Source organism: Chelonoidis abingdonii, chromosome 4, assembly GCF_003597395.2.
Source record: "Chelonoidis abingdonii isolate Lonesome George chromosome 4, CheloAbing_2.0, whole genome shotgun sequence".
Lineage (NCBI taxonomy): Eukaryota > Metazoa > Chordata > Testudines > Testudinidae > Chelonoidis > Chelonoidis abingdonii.
Window position 1 is genome coordinate 70,783,677 of NC_133772.1, and position 22,067 is coordinate 70,805,743.

Below are 22,067 nucleotides of genomic sequence, written 5' to 3' on the forward strand. Positions count from 1 at the left end.
CTGATGGAGCAAAGCAGGGTCGGTAGTGCCGTAGCTGCCCCCGTAGACCACAGTCTCAACCAGAACAATCAGTTTCAGAGATGGCACTAATATATTCAAACTCTCAGTGTGATGAAACCCAGAATGGCACATGTCAAATCAGCTGATTCTTTTGCAAAGTTGTTTTTTATTGAAACAGGCTTTTCAAGTCTCTTTGACCCAGCTGGTGAAAGAAAAACAGAACTCCACTCATAACATCAAAACCAGATTTCTGACAAGATTTCATGTGGAGATGTAAAGCTATTTGTATTTAGGTTGGGCAGTGAAAGCCCTTGCTAAAACCTTGCACAATCTCTTTAAAGACTTGGATATGAGGATGGGAGGTGGGGGGAGGAGGATAACAAATTCCTGAAAAGCTTACAAATGATAATGACAACGATTCCTGCTGTTCGAAAATGCATTTTAAAAAGAGAGAGAGAGAGAGAGAAGAGGCTGAAGAGCCAGGGAAGCAGTGATATTTTACAACCAACACGCCATATCTTCCTGTCAGTTGAAGTCAATGCAGTGGGACCAATGGTACGTTTATTTATTGCTTCTATCTTGATAGCACAAGCCATTATTTGTCTGCCAGTTTATTCCGTGGAGCCACTTGTGTCAAATGAATGAGCATGGATCGGGGCCGCCCAGAGGATTCAGGGGGCCCGGCGAATTGCCGCCGAAGACCCGGCACTTCGGCGGCAGGTCCCAGGGCAGAAGAACTCCCCGCCACGGGTCTTTGGGGCACTTCAGCAGTGGGTCCCGGGGCGGAAGGACCCCCTGCCGCCGAATTGCTGCCAAAGACCAGGAGCGGAAGAAGCTCCAGGGGCCCGGGCCCCATGAGAACTTTCCGGGGCCCCCGGAACAAGTGAAAGACCCCACTCCAGGGGTCCCGAAAAACTCTCCTGAGGGCCCCTGCAGGGCCTGGGGCAAATTGCCCCACTTGCCCACCCCCCCTGGGTGGCCCTGGCATGGATGTGGGTTATTATGATGAGGAGCGACCCTAGACATTTTGCTGCCCCAAGCAGGGCAGCATGCCGTGGGGGGCGCTCTGCTGGTCGCTGGGAGGGCGGCAGGCGGCTCCAGTGAACCTCCCGCAGGCGTGCCTGCTGAGGGTCCACTGATCCCGCAGCTTTGGTGGACCTCCCGGCAACCTGCAGAGCGCCCCCCACACCATGCTGCCCTAAGCACGCGCTTGGTGTGCTGGGACCTGGAGCCACCCCTGATTATGATGGAGGTGTGACACACAAAAGAGCTGATAAAAATGAGTCTTTATTGCCTGGCTTCAGTCATATGACATGGAACAAGGTTATAAAAGTTCCCTCCCCATGTCATATGGCAGGGATCAGTATCCACTGACCCTACTGGTTACTGGTGACTGTCGTGATTCTCATTAAGCCAGACCCAGCATTATTTCTAATCTATCATAGTTCACTGTGCCCTTTAAAAATCTAAAACACAGAATGCACCGAAACACCCACCCAGTGACTTAGACATCCAATTTTTGCTCCCAATTGTCCACTTTTGTGTTCTGGTTTCACCTGAGGAATTGTAACTCCTTCTTGGCTGCATATGAAAACCATTAAGACAGCATCTAGTAGGCCTGTAGTACAAACAGATCTATGGACCAAATTTGAATCTCATTGGACTCAATGGGAGTTTTTCTCTGGTGGACTAGGGTTTGGCCCTATCTCTCCAGTGGATGGGTTTCATGTAACTATCTATAACTAGTTAGGAGAGATGGTTGGAAAACATTTTTTTCACAATAGTTTTTGCACGGAAAAAAAAAAGTCTTCCACTTTCCAGCTACATTTTGTTTCAATAGAACTTATCCAACAAACTCACATAACTAGGATGTTCCCAGAACCTTTCTATTTCCCTGGATACACATTCTATCAAGCCCACCCAGCTCGTCTCTACTATAAATATGAAGAGAAGTTAGCTCTTCTCCCTACTTATGGGATTTTGTATTGACGTTATAATGTTTCATGAGTAATAGCTGCCAGCAAATCAGCTGGGAATCCCTCACCTTCCACAAGGGGATTATTAAAGAAGGACAACCACACACAGGAGCAGGGGGAATTATCCTGCTCACTTTATTTCAATCTTCCTCCCTCTTCCTGTCTTTCATATCTAAGGTCAGCTTAGTCACTTCTGGCCACTGTCACCAAAGACTGGATTACCCTTTATCCCTGACAGTGTCTGTTGCTGCACTCGGGTGGTTAACATCTGCTTCCAGTACAGGCCGTTCAGCTGATTAAGCTGTTTCTTTTATTAACTAGCTGTCCACTGGTCTTTCCTCTAGGGACATACTTTTTGTAGATTATTTTGCATTTCCCTAAGTTTCTCTGACCATTTGGTCTTAATACTTCCTCATGTTCGATCAGTGTCATCGTTTCATGAAGAACATGATTTCTGAGACAACTTCTGCAAAATCTATCCCACATAGGGTCCCCAGAATAAAGGTGACCCAAGTACAAAGAGCCCCACAAAGGTGGACACATGTAAATGAAAAAACTCTGCTCTCGCTGCATGAGCCACTTTTCCTATCTTCTTCACTCCAGTGCTGAGCTACAACAGATACCATAGCATCCCTTTGGGTCATTGCTCAGCCTTGGAGTGTGTTTACCTGATCCTGTTCTCAACAATCATGCAAGTGATTGAGCTAGTGAGCCCTGTTCGGCCTATGACATGGATGTCAGCTACCCCCCAGGGTTTTGCATTGAGAAGGATTTCAGAAGACTGAATGCTGAAGCTTGCTGTATGCTGCCAGAGCTTTCAGTCCCTCAGCTCCCCCGTACATTGTATTCTTCCATGAACAGTATTGCTGGCCAGGTTAACACTTCACATAAAGAGACACAGTGAGAGTTTCTAAAGCTTTTCACTTCAGCTACTCATCAGGCCAGGACAGATTCATAATAAGGTGCACAATGAGGCCTCCTGACAAACTCTCACCCCTTTGCATCATGCTCTGCATGGATTACCCAGCTTGTACCATCCAGTCTCAAATAAATACCATTAATAATGGGGTGGAAATAAAGTGCAGAACAGTGCTAGAATACTAAGTGGTACATGCTGAGCAGAGAAAATGGAATCAATTCATCCTACTCTATATCAAAAATGTTAGGCCTAGGAGTATAGGCAGCCTTATGCAACATACCCCACACCAGGTTTCATTTGGTGGAGGCAATGTTTGCTTTCCATCAGCCTTTCATTAGCACAGTGCCAGCTCTCATTGTCTAACTGTTCCTGCTGTGATTGTGATTGTATTATAAGGACAAGTAGACAAGTGGGTTCAGTAAATGCAGACCTGGGGCAGCCATTTCTCCTGTGTGTGTGCACATTTCAGATTGTTAACTGCACCTTGGGTTATTAGTAACAGCTGAACCCCAATAGGTTTGGAGCTCAGGTGTGCTTTAGCTGCAAAGATTACATGAATTAACTGAACTTCTTGAACTAGATTTACAGCTCATGTGATCCCATTAAATCTGGGACATTGATGTGTGTCTGGGGTCTCATATGTCTTATTTCAGGGAGGATTTGGGAAATCCTAATGTTAGCTGTTATAGATCCTGTAGGATTTTCCCATGGCAAACCAGCACACACTGGTTGGCCTCCTCTGCTAAGAACTCTATGGACAGGTTTTATACAGGAAAATACAAGGAAGACACAAGGCATGTAGCCCACTTCTAATCAGAAGGCAAAACAGGAGCTATCAGCCTTCCCTTTGCAGGCAGGCAGAAGGGACAGGGAGTAATGCAGAGGGGAAGGTGCTATCCTTGTGTAAATAAGATCAGACTCAAGCTTAATACGTTTAATAAATAGATTGGAATTTTGGAACTCAACTTCTTTCATTAAAAACATTTAGCACATCATATTATTCATTGAAGGAGAGAGAAAAATGTTTTTATTTGCTTTTTATATGGGAAAAGCCTTCTGCATCTTCCCTGTACAAACAATTTTTTTTAAAAAAAACCCTACTGATCTGAAATGTGAAGTCGAAGAAATAATTAAAGCATTTTCGCATGGGCAAAACGCCAGAAATGCAACAGGTTTCTACCATTTTAAACTGCTTACTCTGCTTCCACGTACTACTTCAAGCAACGCCCTGACTGCAACGAGTTGTGCACAAAAATTCCATCTCATCACTCATTCCCAGTTCTTTGGTACAAAAAGAAACATCACAAACCCCACGAAACTTCAGCCCTAAATTGTTGCAATCAGTTGAGTCTTTGCACAAATAATGGGACTGGGGTCTACTTTAGAAGAGCTTCATTTTAGCAACTGTGTGCCTGTGTGCCTTCACTGTACCTATCTGTATAAACTGCTGTTGGCAACACAGCATGAAAGTTTTTAATGAAGCAGAACAGTAAGAAAGATTAGTGAGACTGAATTAATGAGAATAAAAAGCCATGTTTTTTTTTAATTCCTTTACCTGTAATTTCTTCAAAGATAGCATGAAACCCATCAAAGTTCTTGGATCCATCGGACTGGAAGAGAACATGGAGTGAGGTCCCAGTGCTTCGGATTGGAGGTGGCCTGTCATTGCCACAGAAACGTTTAATTATCCTGCTATCTATATTGTCCCCATCCCGGATCTCCACATAATCATACTGGCACATGTAGTCAAACTCCAGGCTCAGCATGGCAAACCTGAGGCAGAAGGACATCAAAATCAGATTGCCACTCTCACCTGGCTGGACTGTATTTTGAATTCAGTTCAGAGGCTACTGCCCCCCTACAGCATCCATCTAAAGGAGAGGAGAACAGCTGGATACACTAGAGGAGCAGAGAGCTAAACTGCATTTTGGACTTTATTAGTATAACTTAAATTGTTGTGCTCTGCATTTAGAAACTATGATAGGTCCCTTAGAAATAAGATACAAAGAGATAGAATGGGAACAAAAAGAAAAATACAATTTATTTCAGATCAGAAGACAAAACAGGAACTGATTGTCAATAGCCAGTACTTACACCCTTTGTGTAAGGGGGAAGGGACAGGGTTAATGCAGAAGGGAGAGGGTAATATCCGGAGGCTTTTACAGTAAATGCTATCTATCCTTTTGCATCAGCCATGGAACAAGGCTCTCACTAGTTAACAGTATAGCATGCTGCTGCTAGCAGAGCACAAAGCCAAAATATTCAAACGGAATATGAATGAAAAACAGACAAAGAGCTAATAAAAAAGAGCCTTTAGAGAATAAGCAACTGCCTGAGGTGCTGTGCTCTACATCGCTGTGCAGGGTAAGTATTCCAAGCTCTGTGCCTGAGAGAACACCACACCACTAACTGATCAGTAGAATATTTTAAAAATGTAACTTTTAATCTTCCCAATCTCCACGAAAACTCTCAACTCTGTAGACCACATTTATTTAAGAGATATAATGGATCAGACCAAATCTATCATGCTACCTCTTCAAATGTGGGCTGAATGGTCTGGCTATCTAACATTTTCTAACTGAAGAGAAGGGAAAAATGCACAATCATTTTGGATGCTCAGCATACTCCTACAGTCTACAGTTGATTTCCCCTGACTGGCCTTTTCTGGGGACTCAGTGGCTTCAGAGCGTAAGGAAGCCTATGTTATGTGAAATGGCTGATGCCCTTCTATCCCCTTCCATCAGACTAACATTAATATACACTTCACTCAGTCAGTACTTATTTTTGTGTTTGGAATAATAGCTGAACCTCAGCTGGTGTAAATCTGCATAGCTCCATTGAATGAGCAGTTGAATGGAGCTGTACCAAGTTATACCAGAGGAAGAGATGGCCCAGAGTTTTCATAAAGGCCTGTTGAAAGGTGGTTGAGAAAAAAATGGCATCTGCTTTCAATAAACATCAGGCATTAATTCATCTCAGTTTCACTTAAACTTCATGAGCAAGTTGGTGAGTCCAAATTCCAGTTCTGTCTGACTGACACTCTGGCTACGTCTACACTACCCGCCGTATTGGCGTGTTACAATTGATTGCTCAGGGATCGATATGTCGCGTCTCATCTAGACGCAATATATCGATCCCCGAGCGCGCTTATATCGATTCCGGAACTCCACCAACCCCAACGGAGTTGCGGAATCGACAGGGGGAGCCGCGGACATCGATCCCGTGCGGTGAGGACGAGTGAGTAATCCGATCTTAGATATTTGACTTCAGCTACGTTATTCACGTAGCTGAAGTTGCGTATCTAAGATCGATTTTCCCCCGTAGTCTAGACCAGCCCTCAGTTACTTACCCATGAGATATCAAGTTACCAGCATAACATCCTCAGAACAAACTCTCTTTGGCTGATCAAGCCCCAGGATCTGCTCTTACAGAATCAATAGATTTGTACACATGCACAAGGCCTCATGGCTAAAGTGCAGGGATGGGACCTGACAGATCTAGCACAGGATTTTCAGAAATCCTCTATGTTGTCCTAACTCTGCTCCCAGCAGAGTTAACTGAACACTTTTGAAATCTTAGGGTCTATTGTTGACTAAAGCACAGTTATGGGCAAGTTATTTAACCTTAATTTCCTCACTTGTAAAACTGGGGCTATTTTCCTAACTGTCCTGGATATGATAATACCAAATTCCCTGATGTTAATGAAATGCTTGGAGATCCTCAGACTGAAAAGGAGCTCAAAGTACTGTTATGAGTGGATGTTATTAGTGAATGCATTGAGAATACACATCTGTGGGGAGAGTTCCTCTCAAAAAGAAAAATACAATTCCAAGATACAACTCTGTCACAGCATAAAAGAAAATGTGAGTTGTGCGTTACCTAGAGAGCTGTATCTCATCTCCTGATGAGACATGGGCTGAGGGAGCATGATAAATCACAAATTAAAGAAAAATGAGGATAGAAAATGCACACACAAAACAAACTACTACAACAACCATTTATCAAAGCAGGTCTGGTCAACCAAATCCCCTAGGACACCATAGCACAACTCAAGTCAGAAGATAATTTATTTTCAGTCCTGTAAGATTCAGAGAGTTTATATTTATTTATTTATTTATTTATTTATATAAATATATATAAACCCACTGAAACCGGGAGATCTGCCCTTTTAAAGCCCTGGCTGGAGGGAGGGGAGAAGAGCGAGATAGGGAGCAGCTGACCCTAGGCCAGAGAGCAGCCGGCAGACAAGTGCTGGGAATCAGCTGACACAGCTGATCAGCGCTCCTGACTAGCCCACACTCTCAGCTGGAATATAAAGGAGAGCTCAGCAATGCAGAGGAGGGGAGGGATATTTGTTGGTAAATAGGATCAGCTGGCAGATCCGAGTCCAGACCTCTAACCAGATTGTTATCAGTGTTGGGTGTTTTTGGTATACTTTTCTTGCTTTGTTTGGGAAGATAACAAAGAGAGGCTTGAAGAAAGGGACAGAAACCTGGCCTAGCTGGCTGGCTACTGCAGGTGACTTGTTTCCTTTCTGCTTCACACAGATAGGATCACCAGCATTGCCCTGTGGCAATCACACAGGGTTTGCTGGGGCTACCTGGAGACCAAGAATCATGGAGTGCTATTGTCAGGAATTATGGTGACTCCGCAAACCGTTTGCTAACAATTACTATTCTGAGCTGACAGTAACAATGGCAGAGGGACTCTGCTTGTTTATGTGGAAGTGGAGTAAGTCTAAAGAGCCAGGCATAGGCAGCAGGACTAGGATAGAAAGATTTGGTGGAGTTTAAACTACTGTCTCCCCTAAATCCAACAGTGGGAGCTCCCTCATCAGACTCTGCTTCTGGACACTTTCACCCTAACAGTGGGACCCTGTGTCAAGGGAGGTAGAGGGTTAGTACTGAGTTTGCTGAACTGTGCGGGGAATGGCCACAATGGAAAGATGAGAAGATCAGCTAGAAGGAAGCTCTCACGAGGGTAATGCCACCTGTCCATTCAAATCAGATACCTTGTGCCCTATGGCAGCAGTAGTGATAACAATTCACAGTGCTTGAGTGGTAACACAAATTCCCAGGCACAGAACCATCACTCCTCCCTCTGGAAAGGATAGGAACAGAGTGGTCTAGAGCTGCAGATTTAATTCCTAGCAGGCTTCCCATGCAGCACACTCTACAATACGCTTGCGGATGACACCTTAAAAACAAATACCCTGTCTACTCTGCCTGGCAATTAACCATCCCATTGCACTATTGGCAAGTGTAGCAGTTTGCCCTAATATCCTTCTCCTTTCTTTCTTGTACATTGCTGATCTGTGCCAGTTGGCTGCCATCCTCCTACCCCAGAGATAGCTGTATTCACTGGTGCTGTAAAACATAGGACCCAATCCTGCCCCTACTGATATGATCGAAAGCAGGGTCAAGACCACCGTTTGTGAAGCACTTTTGCATCCTTAGGAATGAAAGAGTCTCGTGCATAAAGCAATATGATTTATAATCTTGTTGCTTTTTGCAACAGCCCAATCCAACAATGCACTTGTAAAAGCAAAGGAAATGTGTCTCAGTTCCATTAAGAGTAAAAGAGAGCAGCATCAGTCATCTGAACACCGAACTCCCTGTACCACGTTATAGGCACTGCTATATCTAGCCACCCCTGAAAGTACCTACAGAATCTTGCACTTGCTCTGATGAGGTTTCACCCCTGTTAGTGTTTGTAATTATTGTTGCTAATAACTACACAGTGGTAAGCATGATAAAGGGACTTGTGTTAATATCAAAGGAACCCCCACATTTATTTTCTCCTTGAGTGATTTTCCTTCCTCTGATTTAATATTAAAGCTATCTTTAAATCTATGGTTATAAACGTGTTTGTGCACCTAACATTGCTTCTTTGCCTGGTCTCCAAAGCTGGGGAAAGATTGATGTGAAGCCTTTAACTTATGTTCTTATTGTAGTTGCTGGTGGGGGCTGAATCTGATCCTCTGCCAAGCTACCTGCTGTACATGTGAGCTCTTTGCCACACGCATTCAAAAACAAAATTAATTGCACCAGATGAAGACTCTCAGGCACTGGAAAAGAAATCCTGATGAAGGGCTGAGGAGACTGAGCCATTGGGGAAGATTGAAAGGGCTAGATACGTAGATTGACTGAACAACTAACTATGCAAATATAGGAAGCTTGTAGGCAACAGGGTTGGAAAGGAATTATTTAAGGTAGTTCAAGAGGACGTCACTTGATGTAATTATATGAAATTTAGAAAGGGAAAATTTAGGCTGAGTAACAGGAAATACTTCCTGACCATGAGATCTATTAAAGTCTACAACAAGTGGTGGGCGCCACCTCATGTGAGGCATTTTCCATCTCCGTCTGAGGGAGTTTCCATCTCTAATGTCTGTGATTCTATGGGGGGGAAGGTACATTAATGAAAATTAATTAATTGTTTTCACACAAATTCAGAGTAACCTGAGCCAGTTTCTCCCTGCCCCAAAACACTCCTGAGTTTTGTCTTCAGTGAATCCATTCTACACTAGCCTGGTGCTTCCCTGTTGGACCATTGGATGCTTGGACCATAATGGCGCCTAGGGATATATATTGCCCTGGATGTCTCTAGAAATATCCATTGGTATCAGCTGATGTTCCAAGCAGGAACTGAAGGCAGAACATGGCCAGGAGTGCAGCATTCCCAGATCTGCCGCTGGGCCAGGTGCTAAATATGGAGTAGCTTCCTAAGATGGGGGCAGCACTTTCTTTGCCATAGAGTCACCAGAGTCTGACCCACCTGGAAATCAAAATCTGATTCCCATCTGTTACACATGCCACTTTGCTTCTTACAGAAGATAGAATTTGCTGAAATTCACCTCCCACTTACCTTAGTTCGATGATAAACCCCGATTTAACATGAATGGTCCATTCACAGTGTGCATTCAGTGGGTAGCTCTCCAGCAAAATCTGACCCTTGGAAGCCCGAAGAACCTGCCCACATCCTGAAGAGGAAAAGTAAAAACAGCAAGACCATTAGAGACTATCAGTCAGCACCTCAGGGAGAAGGGGCTAGAATAGACAAGTTTGACATACTAACATCTGAGGCAACTTCCTGAATGACTAAAATTCCCTACTATATTATTAGTATTATTATGCTATTATATTATTTCAACATTATCTAGAAATTCAACACCCTTCATTTAACTTATATAGTATCACCTCTCCACATCAGCACCAGATTAATCATAGTTAAGGTCTGGACTCAGCAATATTTGGCCTCCCCAAGTCCTACCCTAAAATGTGGGGCTCCCCTAATCCCATTTCCTTCCCACCCCTCCTCAGAAAGACTCCTCCCCTCAGTCCTTGTCCCCTTCATCCTCTTTTTTCACGTCAACATGTGGATGTGGTTAAGAGGAAGACGTTTAACCTTTGCAGCCTCCCACTCAGCAACTAGTCAGAGTGAGGCCTGCAGAGCTGTGGCAAAGTAAGTGGGATACGGAAAAGTTTTGAGAGGGACTGCTGCATCTGGAGCACCACTGGATCCTTTCCCAATCCTGGGCCTAAATTTCAATAATCCATACTTGATATGCTCCTCTTCCCCACAGCCTGGAATTAATGGAACACTTTTAACACAGAGACCTGGGAGTAAGGAATCCTGGGTTCTATTTTCAGCTCTGCCACCAAACACCTTGAGTATGTCATGTAACTGCACCACACCTCAGTTTCCCCGCTTGTAGAATGGAAATCCTTGTCAAGGATCCTAAAGGACTTTATAAACATTATTTAAGTGAAGGTGCAGAGTTATGTCATTACATACCATGCAGATCACATCTTTTGATGCCTAATTTTTTGGCTACACCTTTCCTGGTGGAGTCTTACAGCTTATCAGGATTTTCATTAAGCATTCTGTTCATACACTGCTGGATGTTTTTGACTGCATCTTCTGTTCTAGAAATTGCCTTGTGAGTAATAACATATCTGCACTGGGGGATTATGGGTAGGCTGCAGACCAAGCAGAGGAGAAGAACTGTTGGAAGAGGCCAAGAGACTGTAGTTAAGCTGTGGAGGAGGGGCCAAGAGACTTCCCAGAAGCTTTTCAGCCTCCTTAGTCCATTCCCATGCTCCTTGACTGAGAATCAGTAAGTTTGGTCCATTCCCAAACAGGGACCCTGAGCTGCTCAGTGCACTCCCTTCTTGACTGATGGGACTGTCACTGTAAGTGGCATTTGCCATAAGCCACACTTCCCTTTGGAGGACAAGCGAGTGTGGAAGTGACCTGATTTATACAAGTGCAGAGCATCCATAGCTTCCATTGAAGTCAGCTTCTGAAAATCAGGCCTTATGTGTCTGAACTATGGTGAGAGACATGGGAAAATTGAAGGTCAATTGCTCCTGTTTCCTGTTGAGAATTGTCTGTCTAATAAAACACCCTTTGTTGGTTTACCCTCAGCTACCCACAATTAAATGGAACCTGATGAAACAGCACTCCAACTCAGAGGAGTTTGTCACAAGTGTTTCATTCTACACCGGGGCTCAGTTGGTTACTCATGTAAAATATGAAAATTAATTACTACACTCCTGTAGGCCCATTAGGATGCAGCTAGGATGCCAGAATCTGCTACAGCGCACATGATAATGTGCCTTCCCACAGCAAGGAAAGGGACCTTGCGTTGTTACTGGCTCCTGCCTCAAAAACAACCTGAGACAAAGCGGCGGGAAATCTTCAGATTGCATGACAAGGTTCTTGGATCACCTCAAAGAAAGCTTCCCTTTTGTAACCAGGGGGTTTTGAGCTTCCTTTGCACTCCTGCCTTTCACAAAGGGAAGCAAAAGAATGCTTATGTGTGGGGCATACTAAATGCACTTTTCTATTTGGAACAGTACAGTCTGAACTTCTGAATGTCCATGCCAAGGAAGTAGGTTTGGCCAGCAAAGCAGGTGGTCTGAAGGCTAAAGAGGAGCCATTCAGAGACTTTCTCCAAAAGAATATTCTCAGATGTGCTTCTCTGCATGAAGCACATCCAAGATCAGATCAGATCTTCACCCTTTCTCCTGCTCATCTAGCAGACATTGTGCTGCCTCCCCCAGACAAACAGCAGGCAAACAACAGTTCCATCACCTTCTGATCAAATGGGATCTTTTTTCTTCCCCTTCTAAAGCTGTGGGAGACCTGGAAAATTCTCAAGAATAATTTGTACCCCAGCCACTAATGCTGGCAAATCTGGCTTCTTTCAGAAAAAAATAATCCACTTTGGAAAAGTGTCAGCATCAGGGTTCCTTTCTTGTTTGGAAAAAAAAAGCTGATTTCAGCGGCACATAAAGATTCTTCTCTGAGGTCTGGAACAGAGAGAAAAAACAACTCAAGAGTCCTTTGAGTTCTATCCCATTATGAGATTTCATACTGGGGGAGGAGACATCTGGTCACAATTCAACACCTGTTGTTTGGGTTTCCCAGCATCAGTGTGAGGTTCCAGCAGGAGCCAAGACCGGAGACAAAGCAACAATGATAGAAGTGTTACATCCACTGGCATTCAGAAATTTGCTGGGGGGAGGGGGGGAGGGAGCGAGAGAGACAGAACCTCAGTGGCTCAGGAGGAGTAGTAATGGTAGAGTCAGAGGCCTTCACTTCTTGATCAGCACCATTAAGTCTAAGAGAATGACCCAAAATTGTTCTCTCCCCACTTGGGCACACTTCACAATGATGGGCTTAATTTAGCCCTACACATTTAAGCAATCAGTCATCTAATCAGTAATATTTTTACTCTAATGGGAGTGTGTGTGTGTGTTTGTGTGTATGTGTGTGTGTGTATGTCTGTGTACGTGTGCATTCACCTTCTCAAGAATATTTAAGGGTCAAGGTCCAGAGAAATATTCATATCCTTCTCCTTTATTTTCCCCAAATAAAGACTTTCTAAATCAGGGGTTCTCAAACTGGGGGTTAGAACCCTTCAGGGGGTCACAAGGTTATTACATGGAGGGTCACAATCTGTCAGTCTCCACCCCAAACCCCACTTTGTCTCCAGCATTTATAATGGTGTTAAATATGTAAAAAAGTGTTTTTAATTTATAAGGGAAGCTTGCTATGTAAAAGGGGACACCAGTACAAAACTTTGAGAACCACTGTCTAAAGGCTCATCAAAATAGCTCAGTGTTAAAATGTGGGCCTCAGAGGCTGAAGTGCAGCTGTGTACCCTTATGCACCATTTGAAGTGAATTTTGTCCTCATTTGTCTTATTCTTACTTAATATTGTGACTTTCCGCCCAGCAAACTATGACACAGGAAAAAGAAGAATCAGTTTGCCTCATTCAACTTATAACCCATTGCAATGTCTGTTGTCTTACACATCAAAAGAAGCCATTTAAGAGCTTCTGGGCACCATCTGGTGAGTGGATTGCGGTACTGCAATGTATTTTACACCACAGAAAAGGGTGCGTCCGTCTCCCTTTAATCCAAGGTTTCTCAAACAGGGGTCTCAACTTGTGTAGGGAAAGCCCCTGGCGTGCTGCGCCTGTGCGTTGACCTGCCCCATCCGCAGGTTCAGCCGATCGCAGCTCCTATTGGCCGCGGATCGGTGCTCCGGGCCAATGGGAGCTGCTGGAAGTGGCAGCACATTAAGCTGAAAGCACATTAAACCTAACACCTCCACTGTGAGGCTTAATATGCCCCAGATTTTTTTATTCACAATGCTGATCTGCATTGCAGAACTTGCCTGGGCACAGCTGCATCGAGACAGTTGGCTGGTTGTAGGGTGACCAGATGTCCTGATCTTATAGGGACAGTCCTGATTTTTGAGTCTTTTTCTTATATAGGCTCCTATTACCCTTCACCCCCTGTCCCAATGTTTCACACTTGCTGTCTGGTCACCCTAGCTGGTTGGTACCTGGGCAGGCATGGAAGGTAATTTAGAACTGTAGGATGAGCACTTTAGCTGCATATTTCTGCTAAGGTGATCAGCAGTGAAACCGCCCCAAATGTTGCCATTTTTGCCTATCTGAGGATTTTGTACTGACACCCACCACTCCAGTATGTGTCATCTTTAAACTTCAGAGTCAACAATTTATTGAGATGAATGGGGCACTTCATGCCTCTCAAACTGTAGTGTTAAGATGTCTTCAGATTTAGGAGGACAACATTGGCTCTGCTTTGGTTGTGCTTATTCCCTCCTCTGTTTGCTGTCTCTGAACAGCTAAAAAGGTAAACGTTCTCTAGCAGTCAGTTATACAGCCTCTGTTATCATACAGTCTCTGAGCACCTCCCAAGTATTTAAAAGCAAGAAATAGTGATAATTTACACATATGTTTCTTCACACCATGTGTAAAGTTTGCACACTGAAACCTAATTACTTGGAGTGTTTGCACCTGAAACCTGATTACAAGCTTAACACTTATCCAGGGGAAATCTCCATGTGACTTGCATGACCAATCACAACTACATAATAAAGCTCATATTTCCACCATTTAGGCTTCAAACAGCAAGGCAATTTGCAAAAAATGTCAAATAATGAGTAATCTGAGATCAGCTCCCAGCCATTCCACCACCAGAAAAAGAGGAGAGAGTCTACTAAACAAGTAAATGATTCTATAAGTGATTATTTGCTCAACTTCTAATGGGAAATCACAGACTTCAAACGGAAGTGATGGACCAAAAAATGCAGCTTTAGAATTTTTTTTATTTTATTTTTTGCCAACTACAGGAAAGTCTTTCTTTTCATATAGCAATCCACTCTCAGTATTTTTCAGACAGTGATTATGAAATTGATTCTGCTCAGGCCATCAGTAAGATTTGACTCAGGAACCTTTTGATCTAAAAGCAAGAGATTCTGTCCGTTAAACTAGAAGACTAACTCCTCTAGCAAGAAGCAGAAGCAGACTCATAAACTTCATATTTGACCACCACTAGAGGGAGACAAAGGACCATACTTTCCTAGTGTAGGCTGCAATTGCGTTTGAAGACAAAGCTTTTTGTCCTCTGACCAATGGAAATTGTTCTGGTTTTAAGTAATCCAGAATGCAAACTCTAAAGCATCATGCCTGAGGTGTGTAGAGCACTCCAGCTGCCTGTGCATTTTAAATGTTCAATAATAGAATAAAATTAAGGCTATATGGGAAAAAATGATGTGTCCCACATACAGAGGGTCGGCTCTCCCAGCTGAAAAGAAACGTTCAGATGTGAGCAGTGAATTTCAGCTGAGAAAACCTTAGAATGGCAGTTTCTGCCAGTTCAGCCACAAAGGCCCCACTTTTTTGGCTCGCTTAACAAAACTACTCCCCACACTGATGATCCTCATTCAAGGCTAAGACGTAAATGTGCAGAACATGGATAAGCAGCCATTCACGGTACTGGAAAAAAGAGTGTGCTCACCAGCAAAGTGCATTCCAGTGTTTAGACACAGCACCAGGCAGACAGGTCACATTTGTTGCTCTCCTTTGTATTCCCTCAGTCAATTGAAACCCTTCTGCTAGCGAAGAGCCCAGAATGAATACAATATTCCAATGTGAACACCAGGGCCGTAATGCTCCTTGATGCAATGCCTTGGCATATGGTATGCGCTGGCTGGTGATTGGGTGGCAGTGCCAAATTTTAGTCCAAGGAACCCATCCTATGCTCAGGGTGGCTAGTCCCTCCTGCCACTTGAGCCACAATAGCTACACTTTATTTTTAGCATGATGGCTTGATCAGAGCTAGCATGGGTATGTCTCGTCAAGCTGGAAATTATGCCCCCAGCTCGAAGTGTAGCTGTACTCTGTGCCAGCAGAAGGAGGAAGGACTTGATGGACCCAATGGTTCTTTCCTATCTCTACTCCTATGGAAAGTCCAGTCCAATGGGATCTTTAGTATCAACACAGAGCAGAATGGTCGTCAGAAAAATGGTCGTTAAAATGTCATCAGAAAAAACTCACACTGCAAACCGTGAGAAACTCAGCTTATCAGCCTCAGAAGAATGGAGGCCTGAATGGACTCTGCTCTAGTTAGAACATGCTCATCTAGACAGTTTAGGTATTTAAAACCTGATACTTGCACCATGAATTTTTATTTTTATATACTGGAAGTCTATGGACTGTGTTATGCAAGCGTCAGACTAGATTATCACAATGGACTCTCCTAGCCTAGGAAGCTATGAATAAGAGGAGACATGATATATGTGTACAAAATAATGACTAGAACAGAGAAGGTACATGTGGGGATACTATTTATCCTTGTTCATAATACAAGGGCAAGGAGACAGGCAATGAAGATGAAAGGCAGCAGATTTAAAACTGAGAAAAGGAAATACCTTTTTATACCATTAGCCTTAGAACTCACTAGCAGAAGAGAACATTGAGGCCAAGAGCTCAGCAGGACACAAACAAAAAATTTTCTATTATTTTATAATACTCTGGAACGCAACCTGAAATAGCCCCATTCTGGTCTGAAATAGCCCCAGTCTTTTGACCATCAGAATAAGTTACAAAGCACTGTATTTCTGCTGTGGAAGGTGGTTACATCTGTGCGAGGAAAGATTTGTGCTTTGTTGGGGCCTGAGTTTTGCTGGCTGTGAGGATAAGCTGCTATTTAATATAAATGTTTTTGTAAATCTTCATGCTTTCTCAAGTATCAGAGGGGTAGCCATGTTAGCCTGGATCTGTAAAAAGTGACAAAGAGTCCTGTGGCACCTTATAGACTAACAGATGTATTGGAGCATGAGCTTCCGTGGGTGAATACCCACTTCGTTGGATGCTTACCTCCAATATGTCTGTTAGTCTATAAGGTGCCACAGGATTTTTTATGTTTACTCAAGAGTCTCTGGGTTTGGTTAGGCACCTTTTTTATTTTTGTCTAAATCCAAAGAAATAACATGGATAACAAGAACATCCAGAGTTACAATAGTTAACGATTAAAAAACTACATCAGGAGTTTGGAAGGCTTATAAACACTCATGCTTCAGGGCCTAAGCCCATCTCTCACTGATGAGGGCAAGCAGATAGTTATCCCTCTGAGCACTGCATATTATTACCTAACTGTTCCCGGCAGGATTTCTTACATCCTCCTCTGAAGCTTCTGGTACTGGCCATTCTCAGAGTCAGGATGCTGGACTAACTGGACCACTGGTTTGGTATAGCATGGTGTCATGGAGTGTGGGGGAGTCAGAGTCCTGCACCCCCCATTTCCTGCGATTCACCGGGATTCTCAGCCAGCCAGTAAAATAGAAAGTTTATTAGACGAGAGGAACACAGTCCAAAACAGAGCTTGTAGGTTAGGACAACAGGACCCCTGAGGCAGATCCATTTTGAGGGGCAGGGAGCTTAGATCCCAGCACTGGAGCTCCCTCCATTCCCCCAGCCAGCTTCAAACTAAAACTCTCCAGCCTCTCCTCTGGCCTTTGTCTCTTTCCCAAGCCGGGAGGCCACCTGATCCCTTTGTTCCCCAACACCTTTAGTTGGCACCTTTGCAGGGGAGGGGCCCAGGCCATCAGTTGCCAGGAGACAGGGAGTCGGTCATTCTCTGTGCAGACATCATCACACTGGCCCTCTAGGGCTCTGTACCAATCACATCCTCTTATCCCACCACCTAGATTCTTGAGAAAAACACAGGGGAAACTGAGGCACCCACACAGTATTCAGAGAAAACATTAAGAACGTTCCCACTTCGTCACACATGGCAATTCCTATGAACCGATTAAGTCACCCCCTCCACTATCCCCTCCACTATATCCCCAGTGCCACCCTGCCCAGTTGTAAGGTATCTCACTGAGGGCACTTACTCATGCAGTCCCCTCCGTACCAGCCTGTTCTGCACTCCGCACAGTAGATCCCTTTGATGTAGAAGTCATCTAGCGTTCCACCCCAGGAGCCATTGCGGCAGGACTTGCAGTTCTCAAAAATGGTGCAGCCTGAAAGCAGAGTCACTTTGTTGCATGACATCTAGACAGCTGGTGTTGAAGGGAGAGGATGGGGTGGGGAAAAAGGGGGGGAAGAATCTCTTTGTTTGCTTTTCACCCTGCAAAAGAAGCTTGTGGTCTTCATGGTGCTGACTATTGTGGATCTCATCCATCCCCACATTGGCAAGTTCAAGCTCTCAAATCTGGATCTGAGCCTGGTAGCTGCCTTGTATGTCTACATCCCATCCCCCCTGCTCTGAAAACCCTTCAGGGAAGTGTGAGTTTGGATGTCAGTGCAGCGTGGCTCCGTCCTTGGTTGTAAGTAAATCTAATTTGTTCTCTGCTTGTTCTCCCTCTTTCTACTTTTAACTTTGCTTTCCCATCGCTTTCTGAAGAGTCCTAACTCCCCAGCCTCTTTCCCCTCTCATTTCATAATGCAATGTACAAACCAGATCCGGAGGCTGAGGAAATCAAATCCCCTGCCAGAAATGACCTGTGTGAAACTAGTTATGACTTTACCTTGTGGAGAGCTCCAAGGCTTGCACAGAGAACCCTGGAAACTCTCAGCCCACAGTGTTACCAGCAATGGTGCTACATGAGGCCACATCCTGAACGCATTAGCTCACACTGGTGCAGGAGCCGCTTGCACTGGCACAGATGGATCCCTGAGAAGACTATAAGCAATCCATGAAGTCAGGCAGCCAAAATGGGCTGCGTGCCCCATCTGGTTCTGTGCACAACGAACGGCTGCACATGCTGGCACTTCCCCACAACCCTGTGTGAGAGCACAAGAGGTACAAGGGACAATGTTACAAACCAACACAACACACCTGGGTGGATTAAACAGGAGTCACACTCATTTTCCTCATTCCTGCAGCAGGGAATGGTGTAGCCCACTTTTTCTTTCCCACCCGGGCAGACACACTGGATCTGGTCATATTCACAGCACTCCCGGCACATGATATTCCATTCAGCTCCAGGGCAGTTTTCATTGATCACCATGTATTCTGCAAACAGAAAGTATGGTGGGGGAGAAATAATGCAGAGAACTATCCAATTCACTGACTATTATTCAGTTAATAGTCAGATCCTACATGGCATGAGGTTGGCCCAGGTCTGCAACATGGCAAATGCCAACCCACGTTGTAACATATCTGATCCTGCCAAAACATAAATTGAGTTTGAGTGGCTAAAACACAAAGAGGCAGATTTGCATTGCCAGCCAAAGAGGCACCAAGCCCAGAATTAAGGAAATATGCTCCTTCCTTTCTCTGTTAGACTTCCCTGCTTCTGCATTCAGAGGAGAAAAATCCCAGTTTGAAGGGACATTTTCACTTTAAAGCTCTTTTTAAAAATCCCAGGCCTTGTTCATTACCTCATCTACAATTTAGATTATTTATTCCAAAGGAATTTAAAATATCTGCTGGACTGTTTAATTTTCCTGCCATTTTGTGTATTATTTTGCTATTCATGCAGCTTGGAGAATGGCGAGTCTGAATGAAGAGGTCAATTTCATTTCTGGCTTCTAGTCAAGTGTATTTCCTAGTTTCATTTCACTAGTACCTGCTGCTTTCATTGCAGGAGAAAACAGTTTGTTCCACTGATTTTTGTTTGTTTGAAATTTCATGTCATGAAAACATTTCTAATTAGATCAGGATTTTTAAATCATTTTTAATTACCTCCCACTGCTACATTTTGAGATTTAATCTATCCTGGCAGTGCCTTTCTAGGAAACCACAGCTTGAAATACCTTGGATAGTGACTGCAGACTAATACAGTAAATCTACAGATCCCATCTCCCTTCCTCCACCATACTGTCTAACTCTACAAATTGGAATCTAATGAGCTCATGATGCTGTCAGCGTGTCTCTTAGCCAGTTGACAGACCTGATGGCTGTTTTCCTGGAGCCTGATAATAAGAAGTGAGAGAGCAGACCGGAGAGATGAGATGTGAAAGAAACATAATGAGACTCTCTTTTTTCCTTTTTGGCCACAGAATATTCTTTCCTTTTTGTTCTGAGCGATAGAATTGCTTTGCTATTGCAACAAACCAGACATTGCTATTAAGGAGCGGAACTCCCATCCATGTTACCTGGCTTCCTTTTCACACAGTTCCTTTTTGATTCAGTGTGTCTCATAATTTAATAATGAGGTCTGAGTCAACTCTCTGTAGGATTCAGTGGTAGGTCTGCCTCACTCAATTCTCCATGCCCTGATGAAGCCTGAGTCTCACTCACAAGCTTGCCTTTCTTCTTAATGATAGTTAGTCAGCCCAGCAAAAAGGGACCACCTACAGCTTCTTGATTTTTATATTTAGCTGGAGAGCTAAATCGCTGTAGGCAAAATTCATCCCTGGTGTAATTCCATAGCCTATTCCTAGCTCCAGCTTCACAGACTCCTGGGAACTGCATCACAGTTTGAATCCAGAGTTAGTCAAAAGTCAGTTTGCATTCTAAGCCTGATTGTTGCCTGCCTTCTTCCCATCTACAACAAAAATGCAACTCCTGGCATTTGGGGAGGTGGTGGTTTGTTTGGTAATTGTCCAATCCAATAACATATGCTTGCATTAAAATCATAATAATACTTAATTCTTATACAGCAAAGATTTGTATCATTACTCCAAATTTACAAATGGGCAACTGAGGAGGTGACGTGTCTTTTCCCATGGTCCCAGAGTGAAAACAGTAGCCAAAAATTAAACTCAAGTCGCCTGACTCTCAGAACAGCAGACAACAACTGGACCATATTGGGTCCACTAAACACATAACTATACCTCTTTCTTCTACAGAAATATAGATGTGTGATGTATAGATTGTCTGTGAACTGTATTTCATGCAGATTCCTAAGCAAATTGATTACAAAGGTATAATTATCTGATTTTGCCTGTCCCTGTTCACCACTATTCACCCTAAGCCAAGACCATTCTCCTAATTAAAACTGCTCAACTTTTGACATTCCAATTCAACACGTCTCACCATCCACCATTAAAAAAGAACAATGCAATTAGGTGTCCTAGAAAGCAGCTCTTTCCTAGTGAAAGCTGAGCCCCTGAACAAATAGCCTGAAATTTGAAAGTTTTAACAAATTTTATGTAAATCTCTTCAGTTTCCAAAATCAAGCTGGAAATCTCATTTCCTTAAAGATTTCTAGTACATAGCGATAAATGGGATCTATATCAGTTTAGATTATGCTGATAAATTTACCAATGCAAGTGATATAAGCCAGGTTTAAAACAATCTGAGTATCCGCATACAAAATTGTTAGTGTTTTTAACTAAACTGATATCAAATCACAATGGTACAACTAGACCAGACCCACAGGCCAGATTCTTCGGGTCTATTTGCAGAGTAAAGCAGCATAGGGAAGGGTTAGCAGACTCTGGCCCTTAAAGAATTATAAACATGAGATTTCCTTTTCCCTGTGTCTGCTGTTTGCTCACTTCTTGCACTTAGCTGAGACACTGAAATAGGCTTTCCGTTGATTTATAACCAATTTAATTCACTTTCAGATTCTCATGCACTAACACAGGGCTGCAAAGTTTGGGGAGTACACATGGCAGGGGAATTTCTGGGTGTGGCATTTTTAACCATTTCCTCTGGGTTTAAAACAAAAAATAATGGAATCTATTGTTCTTAGGTTTTGTACACTTTTTTTTTTTTAATCTACATAAAGACTTGACAGTGTGTCTTTAATAACTCTGGAATCCAGCTTGCTTTACACGTCTCCTCATCCTGTGTAATAAAAGGTGAAAGGGCTATTTTGCTTGGACACTTTAAAGTGGACATAAAAAGAGCGACTAACATATATTAAAGACCATTTTTGTCTTGATGAAGGCTAGATTGAGCCTTTAGAAGAGCACACAGATATTCTGCCCCAGCAGGAGCTCCAGGAAGGAGCTGTGACTCAGAGAGGCATAATTGCTCCCCTGCTGCTATTCTCTTGTTTTTGGGGGCAGTATGGCACTTCATCCCTTTTGGGGACTCAGTTTACTTCCCCACTCACCCTTCACCATTAGTTTCATAAGTGAGGGGAGAGGAACGAAGAGGGGAGGAGGGATTGATTGGTGGAGCTAAATGCAATAAATTAGAAGCTGGACCATTTTGAATCATGGCTAAAATATTTGTGGGGCAGTTAGTGGCTTGACTTTGCTAATAGAAGCACCCTTCAAAGGAGCAAGTCTGACTTGTAGCCAGCAGCTGTATTTCCGGAGAGTGTGAAACATGTCCAGGCAGAGACTTGTAATGACTCTAAAAGAGGCTGAGTTGCAAAACTCCTCATGCAAAATATTTATCTGAAACAAGAACAAGCAAACAAACAATGGGCTAATTTATAA

The 22,067-nt window shown here is 43.5% G+C and overlaps 1 protein-coding gene across 4 annotated transcripts in view; it reads right to left on the bottom strand.

Annotated features, from left to right (window-relative positions):
- The window catches only part of PAMR1 (peptidase domain containing associated with muscle regeneration 1), a 68,544-nt gene that overhangs the window by 36,168 nt on the left and 10,309 nt on the right, over nucleotides 1-22,067 (bottom strand). For all 4 annotated transcript variants that reach the window (XM_032805102.1, XM_032805100.1, XM_032805099.1 and 1 more), the window contains exons 2-5: nucleotides 18,565-18,741; nucleotides 17,618-17,746; nucleotides 9,763-9,877; nucleotides 4,451-4,668 (exon numbers count right to left, since the gene is read on the bottom strand). In XM_032805102.1, coding sequence (XP_032660993.1) covers nucleotides 4,451-4,668; nucleotides 9,763-9,877; nucleotides 17,618-17,746; nucleotides 18,565-18,741 — 639 coding nt within the window. The remainder of the gene's footprint in view (nucleotides 1-4,450; nucleotides 4,669-9,762; nucleotides 9,878-17,617; nucleotides 17,747-18,564; nucleotides 18,742-22,067) is intronic.